Source organism: Pongo abelii, chromosome 22, assembly GCF_028885655.2.
Source record: "Pongo abelii isolate AG06213 chromosome 22, NHGRI_mPonAbe1-v2.0_pri, whole genome shotgun sequence".
Classification (NCBI taxonomy): Eukaryota; Metazoa; Chordata; class Mammalia; order Primates; family Hominidae; genus Pongo; species Pongo abelii.
Window position 1 is genome coordinate 52,845,685 of NC_072007.2, and position 11,414 is coordinate 52,857,098.

The following is an 11,414-nucleotide window of genomic DNA, read 5'->3' on the forward strand; positions in this document are numbered from 1 at the left end:
ACACCACAGGCACACCACACAGACACACAAACACACATACACACACCACACGCCACACACATACACCGCTTGGGGTTTCACTCGGGGGCCGAGTCACAGACCACAGAGGAGGAGACTGTGATCCTTGAGAGCCACGACCCCAGCCCAGGCGACAGGGTCCCGCGATGTCCATCTCTCTCTGTTCCCATGCTCACAGCAGCAGGTCCCTCCTTCGGGTTTTCAGGAAGGCCTGAGAAACAGGACGTGGCCTCTCCAGCTCTGCGCTTTGGGAGGGACGAGGGTGGCAAGATCAGAAATGTGAAAGGGCAGGGTCTCCGAGTATCTGGGGACCCTTCAGTGTGAGGGTGGCTCTTAATAACTATGATGGAATAAAGCAAAATTGATATATAGCAATTTCATCCCTGGTTGTTTAGGATCAATGTATTTATAATTAACCAAACAGCTATAATCATAAGATGTGAACCAAGCAAGAAATCCACACAAATATACAAGAGGGGAACGGGCCTGTGCCTCAGTTTCCCCTCTTCTCCCCTGTCCCTGGTCTTTGCACCCCACCACTCAATGAGTGCATTTTGTTCGAAACCACCTAAGATGCTGCTGTTCTTCCACTAAGTTTCAGAATCACTTTGGTTTCTGCCACTGGCTGGCCGCCCACTAGCGGGCCATGTGAGAGTCCCCAGGTCACCCGTGCCTGCCAGGTCAGCAACAACAGTCTCCTCTTACTGGGGCTTTTACTGCCTCAGCCTGCAAGGTTCTCTTCCAGTGAAAACCTTCATCTTTCTTTCCCTACCCAACCTCTCTCACCACGATAACAACAACGAATAAAAAAGGAATCTCTTGGCCAGCCTTTGTAATAAAAGAATACGACTGACTGAAAACACTTTTCATAATTTTATCTCTTTTTTGTCATCGTTCATGGTTCCTCATTAACACACTTATTCCCATTTTTGGTGGATTTTTTGACTTCTATTATTTGGGTCACTTCGATATAAAGTAAAAAGCTTTCAAAAATGTCTTTTGCCAGCAATAATGTCAAAGTCTTTAATATGATCTCTCAGTGACCTTTAAGTGCAGATGATGATGATGATGATGATGATGATGCCACCTGTTTAAAAGGCATGGGTTTATAAATCCTCTGTTAATTCAGAAAAACAAGGACACCCAGTCTTCTTTACAAGGCCTCAGATATGATCAACCTGCTTATCAGATGGTGTCTGAGATGCTAAGGTGCTCAACTTTGTTTAAATTCAATGTCAGAGAATGTCCACATGAACCATTTCACAGCCAAGCCCACAAAACACTGGCCTGCAAGAGGTCCTCAAAGGAGAGAGACCCATGGCCACACCTGTCTGGGAAGCTCTCACACTGTTCCTTCGTCTTATTTGTTCACAATGGAAATGAGCTCTTCACTGGCTTGGGGGAGAATTCGGGGGCCTGGTTAATCAGGGAGGACTTGGGAGCCCGGTTGATGGGGGAGGACTTGGGGGTCTGGTTGATGGGGGAGGACTCAGGGGCTTGGTTGTTGGAGGAGGACTCGGCGGCCTGGTTGTTGGAGGAGGACTAGAGGGCCTGGCTGATGGGGGAAGACTCAGGGGCCTGGTTGATGAGGGAGGATTCATGGCCTGGTTAATCAGGGAGGACTAGGGGCCTGGTTATGGAGGAGGACTTGGGGGCCTGGTTGATGAAGGAGGACTCGGGGGCCTGGTTGATGGGGGAGGACTTGGGGGCCTGGTTGATGGGGGAGGACTCGGGGACCTGGTTGATGGGAGAGGACTCAGGGGCCTGGTTGATGGGGGAGGACTCGGGGGCCTGGTTGATGGAGGAGGACTTGGGGGTCTGGTTGATGAAGGAGGACTTGGGGGCCCGGTTGATCTGGGAGGACTTGGGGGCCTCATTAACTTGCTTTAACTCTCTTTTCTAAGCATGCTTGATGAAAGAGCTCCTTCCATGGACCTAAAACACATTTGAGGAACTGATTTTATGTCCAGCATTTGAGTTCAATGACATCTTCTCCATTCCCAGTGAAAACATTCAGGTCTTTTTTTCCACTCAAAAAGCCTTACTTTATGGCTCTTCCTTTAATCAAAATATAAAATGCTTGGGAAATGTGAGTTGCAGGGAGTCAGAATGTTCCAGAAGATGGCTCCTTCCATTCTTCACCTCTTGCCCAGTCTGTGTAAGTGTTTATCAGGAAAGTGCCTCATGAGGCCAACATTCTTCGTGATGGGTCACATCTTGTCCATTGATCATTGGATCCGCCATGTTGGAGGATGCAGCCGGTGGGCTGGTTTCACGGTGGAGCTGTGCTGGGTGCTCAGGTGAGCCCCAGCATGAGCCTGCTGCCTGGGACACTCACCAGCTCTTGGGAGACTCTGGCCCTTCCTGGCACACAGGGGGCCATCACTCCTCTGATACCTTCCCACTGCTCATCAGTTTTGGCTTCAGAAATAGCACAGCTATGCCTAATCACAGAACGGTATTTGCCAAGAAGAAAATCACACTGTTTAAAAGGCATGATTTAGACTTGTGTGTGACAGTCTGAGATCTAAAAAGAGACTTATTTATGCAAAGTCAGGGTGGATGTTGAGGATGATAAACATTTGTATTCTGTTGAATCCAGAACTCAAACTGGAGAAAAAAATCAAGATACGAGTGGAACCTGGAATCTTTGAATGGACAAAATGGGAAGCTGGCAAAACCACCCCAACCCTCATGAGCCTGGAAGAGCTGAAAGAGGCAAATTTCAACATCGACACTGATTACAGGTATGCTGTTCTAAAGTTCTCTGCCACTGGGGCTTTTCCAGTTATGGTTAAAGAAAAATTTCAAGACACCATTAAAATGGTAAGAAAGACTTTATTCAAGAGGGACCGCTGCAGTGGGGTTTTGCAGCAGGAGAGAGAGGTGGGGCTCAACTCCTAATACAAGGAAAAGAAGGGAGTTATAGCCACAGAGCAGGGTGGGTGTCAGTGGATGGAAAATTCCTGAGAAGGTGGGTCATTCTTGCTAAACTGACCTAAATGGGGACTCTTGCTGAAGGCGGACCAAGGTGATCAGACGTCACCTGGGGGTGGTAGAGGATGAGGAACTTGATCAGATACCGAGGGTAGGAGGTTCTTGCTAAACTCACTCTGCAAGAACAGACACAGAAGCCCAAGGGTCAAGACCTCATCGAGAAGAAGGTTCAGAGGAGCTGGACTGGAGTTTGGTCAAGGAGAGAGTCTTTGTCATTCTCTACCCATGTCTGACTCTGCCATCACAGAGCTCTCCCGGTGTTGAGTAAGAATGTGTGCTGGAGATTGACTGTCAGTGCTTTGCCAGTTTTCAGCACAAAACTGGAGCCTCCCTGTTGACCATGAGCCTGCCTTAAGGCAGAGACATCCTGGAAGAACATTCTCCTTCCCCAGCTAACTGCAGCTGAGCCTTCCTAATCCCTACCAAAGGGCCAGGGCAGCAGCCTCTCCTTCTCGTCCTTCCAGGCCCGCGTTTCCCCTGTCTGCCCTCATGCCGGCCGAGAGCTACCAGGAGTACGTGGACAGGTGCACGGCGAGCGTGGTGCAAATCGTCAACACCTGTCCGCAGGACAGTAAGTGCCTCACCGTCCTCAGTATGAACAGCCCCTGGGGCTTGGGGAAATATCTCTGAGATGGAAATTGGCCGATTTTCTGAACCTATGAATGCCCCCACTTCCCCTGCCTGCCTCCCCACCATTCTCCAGCAACAAAGTTTTCATCACTGCTGCTGCTGCTGCAGCTGCAGTAACCGGGTGCACAGACACGCACTCCCCCGCTGCCCAGGCCCTGGGATCCCCCATCCTGGGACTGAGTGCTGATGGGACCCAGGCCAGCAGGGTCAGCACAAACCACCCGTGTCCAAGGGATTCGAGTCAGCTTCCAGGGAAACAAAAGAGACAGAGAGAAAGAACAACCAGCTTCCAGATGGAGCCCCCTTCCCTGACCCATCACGCGGGTCTCCTAACCCTCCCGTGTTGCTTTGTCCTGGATGAAGCACGCACAGAAGCGCTGACTTCCCGCGCCTTCCCCCGAGCTGGCAGGGACACACGTGTCACCTGAGGGAGGCCCACTCGGCCTGTGGTCTCCAGGTGTTCGTATCTAAAGCAGGAGTCGTAGCAGGCTCGTGTGACAAAACAACCGGCTGACCTTTCTAAAGTGAATCAGGTCTGGCCTGGGCGTCAGCCACCACTACATCCCAGTCTGTGGCTGACGGGGCCCAGGCAGCCCGCGACCACGGGGGGTGGCTCAGCTCACTTCCTAGGCCTCCCTGAGGCTGGTGGGCAGCTGCTGCATGCAGACGAATCCATGAGCGAGGGTGGGACTCAGGCATCACTAAGCTGTTACCAGCCACACTTCTTCTAGCCCAGGGGTCTCGCCAGGCTTCAGGGCACTCTGAGGTAGCTCTGCCCCCACCACTTTGGGGGCCCCAGTCTAATAAAAAGGTGCTCTCTGGGGCTGCTTTGACCTGGAGGTGTTCTTGTTTTCCACAGCGGGTGTCATCCTAATTGTGAGTCACGGCTCCACTCTGGACTCCTGCACGCGGCCACTGCTCGGGCTGCCGCCCCGGGAGTGCGGGGATTTTGCCCAACTCGTGAGAAAGGTACGTGCCCACTCTTGGCTCTTTGGGCCACAAAATCAAGCACCCCGAAGACACAGGTTTATCACATCCACTTCTCGGAATGAAAACAAGTGTCCAGCTGACCCAGGGCCACCAGGATCCACGTGCCCCCGGAGACTGTACCCACCTGCTCTTGTGCAAAGGGCGACTTCAGGCTGGGGCTGGTGGGTAGGTCAGTTATCCTCATCATCATTGGTCACTTGCCGATTTTTTACCAGTCAGCTCATGCTATAACCCCTTGCAGCTCTCTTAGAAAAATAGACGGTCCAGGAGGGAGTAAGCAGTTTAGATGAGGAGGGAAGAAACGACTGTGGGACTCAATTCTGGCCCCTTCTGGGGACCTGGGGCAGGGCGGCTGATGGATGAAAAGGAGCCCCTCGATCCTCTTGCCCTTGGAGTCACCCAGCCTGGAAGAACCTTGAGCTGGTTGTAGCTGCCAGAGTGCTCAGGTGCTGGCAAGGGCCTTGTGAATGACAAACAGAGGATAATACACATGTGGCATCTTGAACAACCTTGATTATCACTCAGCAAAGCCAGAGGGTGATGTCCAGTCCATGGGTGAATTGAGGCAGGCAAACTCAGGAGTGCAGATCCCACCCCAGTCCCAGCCCTTCCCTGCAGATCTACTCAAGGCTGGACTCGCCACAGTCCTGACCTTTTTATGAAATTCATCAGTCCATTGGTCAGTGCCCAGGCAGCACATGCAGTATAGACAATGCCTGCCATCGGAGGTGCTTGAGGCCCTGACCTGGTTTCTTCACATAGCACTGCCACAGGACCACACTAGCCACAGCTTGTTTGCCATAAGTTGTGGGCAGGAGGGGGGTTACTGAGTCCTCCCAAGAGGTCAGAGGCTTCAGAGGAACCCAACTCCCAGGCCCAGCCCAGTGACACCATCCAGGTTCCTGCAGGAGGGCTTAGCTCTCTAGCTACGCCTGCCTCAGCAGCCGGATAAGAGGTTACACACACGAAGAGCATGCCTGCCACGGGTCATTGTCACTCAGCAATTAGGCATCAGACACCCGAATCCCCCTTTCTTGCTCCACTTTCTTCTGCACCTGAATAGAAACATGCTTCCCCTGCAAAATGTCTCCAGGGTGGTGTGTCCCAATTATGATCCATACTTTATTCCGAGCGCCCTGGGTTCCTGAGCCACCAGGTGAGCATTGTCCAAATAGCGCAGCTCAACTCCCCCGGGCTACACTGGTAGAGGTCTGCATGGATTTTCCTGGGGACGGTCCGGGGCAGCCCTGGCACCACCTGCTCCCAAAATGTTGCTCTTGCTTCTGCAAATGGGTCTCCTACACATGTGCTCTGATGTATCCCTCCTGTCCCTTCCCCCCTTCCCACAGCCCCATATACACATACCAAGCCTCCAGCCCCAGGTGCTCCTGGGGGTCCACGTAACCAAGGGTGGCAGCACTGCACACACCAGCTGCTGACAGTTCTCCAAACCCATGAACCTTTGTGGCCAAAGCTCCACCTGCTCCTTGGACCCTTCACCCCCTTCCATAGGTGCCAATCTTGAACTTCCAAACTCCTGGACTTTCTTATGCTGGTCACGTGGTGTTCACCCTGCCCCCACCCCAAAATAAGCTGGACTTGCTCATGCATATCAGAAGATACAAAGGGGGCTCTACCAAATGATGGGCCCCCAAATCAGGGCAGCTGGAAAGGGAGCACTCAGGACCCTCCCCGGCCAGCCCATCACCGCCCCCCACCCACAGCCCAAAAGCACGAGGAGAGAATTGCCCTAGAGTCAACACCAGCCTCACTCAGATCCCCCTGCCAGTTGGCATTTTTGTAAATTTCATCTGCCTGAGGAATTTCTAGACATTAGAAAGAGGAAGGGAAGAAAGAAAAGCAAAAGACAAAAACAAAAAAGCCTTCACCACAAAGCTCTGTTCCCACACATCCATTTCACAGATGAAGGGATGGAGGTCTAAAGGTTCACTTGGTGCTCTTCTTTTGGGTCTGAAAACTCAATGTCTGTGTCTTTTTGTGATGCTGATTGTGAGAATATGAGTCTCTCCTTAAGTGGTGGATGGCAATCTCCACCTCGGCCTGCAGACCTTTGTGGTAGGGGCCGTTCTACACATTGTAGGATGTACCACCTTGTAGGACCTCTACCTGCTAGGTGTCGGCAGCACCTCCATCCTCAGTTGTGACGATCGGAAATGTCTCCAGAATTACCCAGTGTCCCCTGGCTAGGGGACATCCCCCACGGGGCACCGCCTCGGCAGATGTTGGTGCCATTTGATGGTGGCAGTGCCAGCCTGGGCAGTTGCAGACCCTCCAAAGTAGAGGAGTACCTGACAGTTGGCTTTGGAGCTAGTCTGAAATTGATGGACTTGCTATAAGATATTAACAAGTGATTTAAAACTCTGTTCCAGATCCCTTCCCTGGGCATGTGCTTCTGTGAAGAAAATAAAGAGGAAGGAAAATGGGAGTTGGTGAACCCACCGGTGAAGACCCTGACCCACGGGGCGAACGCAGCATTTAACTGGAGGAACTGGATCTCAGGCAACTGAGAGCCACGGTGATGTTCTCATAACCTCAGAGTGGAGAGGCAGAAACCATGTGCAGAGGCTGGGAGATGCTGCTGTTTCCAGAGGCGTCTTAGTCTCACCCAATGTGATTTGTAGAAGCACAAGACGCACTTTTATATTCTGGAATATTTCCCTCCGGCTTTCGCCTTTGTAACTCCCATCTGTGGACCCATCGTCCACCAGCCCAGCTGTGGGGAGCACGAGGCAGGTGGCTGGGTGAGGATGCCGCCCTGCAGCATGTACACTAAGTGTCTGCAGCTGGGGACACAAGTGCCCAGGACTGTAACTTCCAGGAATTAAAGACTCACCACACACAAAGGATCTAACCACTTCATTTTCCATGGTCTAATCATTAAATTCCCAATTGTTTTTTCTTTTTCTACGTCCATCACTCTTTAGCCATATCCACATGGGCTAAAACAAGTGTAATAGTCAATAAAATGGTCCCAGAAAACCATCTACCAGATCAAAACTGGGTTGCTGCTCCGTGCTGTCAACATTCATGTTGCCATGTCTCTGCGGTTGCTGTAACCAATGACCACAAACCTGGGGGTCATGGAAAGAACACAGACTTTACACACACACACACACACACACGCACATACACACACACATATGCATACAAACACACAGGCACACACGAGCATGCACACACACACAAACACGTGCACATACACATGCGCACGCACATGCACACGCACATGCACACACATGCAGGTACACAAGCATGCACATGCACATACACATACAAACATGTGCATGCATACATGCACACATGCAGACACATACATGCACACATGAGCGCACACAAACATGCACACACTCACACACACACAAAGGCATACACTTGCAATGCACACACACAAACACACATGCACACACAGGCACACACACGCTCACATGCACACACACACACACACACACACACTGACTGTCCTACAGTTCTGGAGGTTGGAATTTTTTCAGCAGGCTGTGTTCCTTCTGGAGCCTTCCAAAGGCAAGGAGGGAGGATCCTTGCCTTTTCTCACTTTTAGAGGCCACCTGCATCCTCCCTCCTCAAGGACAGCAGCGTAGCAGCCTCCAAGCTCTCTCAGTTTCTGCCTTCACAGCCACATCGCCTTCTGCCTCTGACCCTCCTGCCTCCCTCCTACAAGGGCCCTTGTGTTGACACTGGGCCCACCCAACAACCCAGGACAAATTCTCATCTCAAGAGCCTTAACCGCACATGCAAAGTCCCTTTTGTCACATAAAGTTGCATATTCCCAGGTCCCGGGGATTAGGACGTGAACATCTTTGGATCCTGTAGCCTGCCATAACATACCCCAATCCTTCCAAGCACAGCGGAGCTGCCCGTACAGGACCTCGGACATAAGGATTTGACACACTCCCCTTGCAGGCCTTTTTTGGCTTCTCCTATTCTTGTTTCTGATCACGTAAAGGAGAGAAGAAGACTTTGCCAGTGGGAGAAGTAGGCTCCCCCGATTTAACGGGGCCCCAAAAGAAGGGCCACCAGCAAAGTGGAGCCTGTCCGTGATGGTGATGCTGAGGAAGCTGGTCCAGCAGGGGATGGGGTCTCCCCAGTGGGGAGTCTCATGCCCCAGCCCACAGGTCACACCTGCTCCCACAGCCCACACACGTGGTACCTCATGCTGCAGGCAGAGATCCCAGCATGGTGCAGTGACAGTCCATTGATCTTTCATCTATTCTAGCCCCCTGATCCAGTGCAGGTGTTATTTCATGATTGCAGTTTGGGGCTGTGGTGGTGGCTCTGTGAGTGCCTTTTGTAGTGTGAATGCAGAGACAGGGCAGGAGCGACCCGTGCCGCACCCTCAGCCTCCCCCTGTGAGCACCCAGGCAAGCGGAGGGCAGAACACAAAGGGAGCTCTTGTAGAAATAAAGACGGTGAACACGCCGGGCTGTGACAAAAACGGCCCACATTGTGTAGGATGTGCAGGAGGCCAGACCCAATAAAAAGTTCCTCACTGTTTTAGTCAATCAAACACGACCTCCTGAGAAAAAGACACATCTGTCTGTCCCTTGTTTTATTTCACTAATGATGTAGTTTTTCTGTGTCCAGACATAAAGAAGTTTGAAGTTGACACAACCACAGAGAGCAGAGCGTGCACCCCACTCACAGGTCTGCTTCGAGTCCAGGCCACACCGAGATGACGTCTTCAGGGAGATTGTTCTAGACGCATCCCAGCAGATACCGACTAGAAAAGAGATGGATTCACTGGGATGTAGGCAGATGGCCAGTACATCCTGCAACAAATACACCCCACCGCTGGGCACCTGGGCGGTTGGTTGTTCTTTCTCCTCGGCAAGTGTGTGTTTGGGTCCAAGTCCCTCCTGGATACCACAGTGCCACCCTCGCTAATCATGATGATGAATTAAAGTGCTGCAAGTCAAGGTATGGCATTGAAATCACAGTCATGTATTCGGGTGGTCTGTAACGAATCTCTGGATTCACCTTCCCAGGGGTGAAGCTTCCAGGTCCTCCACCCTGGACAAAGCCACACACAGGTAATTCCTGTCTCATCCTGCTGAGCTGCTCACAGGTTTTGCAAGAAGAATGACATGGGTTTGAAACTCAGATATCCAGATCTCCAGATCTAGTGTGCAAGAAATAGCATTTTCTTGATATTCTATGATTCTGGTTCTGTCAGATCCTCATTCCACCCCCAAGGCAGAGGACCCCAGTTCAGTGGTTCTGTTCCTCCAGAAGGAACCATTCGCTGTACGGACTGAGCCTTGGGGACAAAGCTGGACTGGAAAAGGGCAGAGATGGAAATGCCTGGTGGGATTATCATGATTGGGTGTAAACTGTCTACTCTATGAACCAATAGGAAATCCCAAAAAAAGAAAACAAAAGACTCACTCTTCCTTCCTCTCCCTGGGTGGGTCGCTTTGGTGTTTGTGAGCCAAGTCTGACCCCTGCCGACACTGTCTAGAAGTGGACGTCCTGTCACCAACGCCATCCCAACCCATGCCCCACCCTCATTCTCTTTTTGACTTCCTCACTGTGTGCTTGAAAAAAAAACAAGCCTGGGCCGGGCACGGTGGCTCATGCCTGTAATCCCGGCACTTTGGGAGGCCAAGGTGGGCAGATTACGAGGCCAGGAAATGGAGACCATCCTGGCCAACATGGTGAAACCCCGTCTCTACTACAATACAAAAACTTAGCCAGGCATGATGGCGCACACCTGTAGTTCCAGCTACTCAGGAGGCTGAGGCAGGGGAATCGCTTGAACCCGGGAGGCAGAGTTTACAGTGAGCCGAGATTGCGCCACTGCACTCCAGCCTGGCAACAGAGCAAGACTCCGTCTCAAAAAAAAAGAAAGAAAAAGAAAAAAACAAGCCTGAAAGGGAATTCTACCAGCATTCCCTGAGGCTAAGCGGATGACAATGTTGTTTTGTAGCTTAATGTTCCCCTCCAAGACCTGGTTCTTTGGAAAGATGGAAAGTGGTGAGAAGGGGGTGGAGCTGGCCTCAAGCTGGGCAGCCAAGGGGCCAAAGGCCTAAGCCAGTGCCTGTCTCCAGGCTGCAGCCTGTGGTGCTGAAGAGCTGAGGGACAGGCCTGGGGCCACCAAGCCAAGCACTGTCCCTGGCAAACACTGCTGCACTCGTCTAAGTAGAAAGAGCTATCATAACCATCCACCAAAGTACATCTTATTTTAGAAGCAAATTTGAGATTTTTTTAGACGTGATTCATATTGGTGCATATTATGGGCTGAGTTGAATGCTCCCTCCCCCACCCAAATTCAACCAGCCAACAATTCTGCAAGGATCAGAGGTCGGAAGAAAGGAAAACGGCAGCATCAAATGCACAGCCACAAATCCCAAGATGACCCCAGGTGCCTGGGAGTGGCTGCGGAGGAATTTAGGGCTGGACGACCCACAGGACATGGTGAGAACCATTACCATGGGTTGAATCGTGTCCCCCTAAAAACCTATGTTGAAGACTGATATGGTTTGGTTCTGTGTCCCCACCCAAATCTCATGTTGAATTGTAATCCCCAGTGTTGGGGGAGGGACCATAACCCTAACCCTATAAACATGGTATTTTTTATATCCTCATATCCTCATACCATGTGTAAACCTATGGTAAGCACCTGCTCTTACACAGGAACAGTAGATAACTGGAAATCTTAGAGGCCTTCCCAGAACTGGGGTTCATCAGAACATGGGTGTTTCCCGACCCATCACTCCCAGACCCAGAGTTTATGTACCATA

At 51.4% G+C, this 11,414-nt stretch overlaps 1 protein-coding gene across 2 annotated transcripts in view; it reads left to right on the forward strand.

The window, feature by feature from the left end:
- Positions 1 to 7,638, forward strand: part of UBASH3A (ubiquitin associated and SH3 domain containing A) — a 48,132-nt gene extending 40,494 nt beyond the window's left edge. Inside the window, exons 12-15 of one of the 2 annotated variants that reach the window (XM_024239521.3) lie at positions 2,621 to 2,765; positions 3,480 to 3,586; positions 4,505 to 4,614; positions 7,026 to 7,638. In XM_024239521.3, the coding sequence (XP_024095289.3) occupies positions 2,621 to 2,765; positions 3,480 to 3,586; positions 4,505 to 4,614; positions 7,026 to 7,163 (500 nt within the window). In that variant the 3' untranslated portion in view covers positions 7,164 to 7,638. The remainder of the gene's footprint in view (positions 1 to 2,620; positions 2,766 to 3,479; positions 3,587 to 4,504; positions 4,615 to 7,025) is intronic. The other variant, XM_024239523.3, reaches the window with a different exon arrangement.
- Positions 7,639 to 11,414: the final 3,776 nt, after the last annotated feature.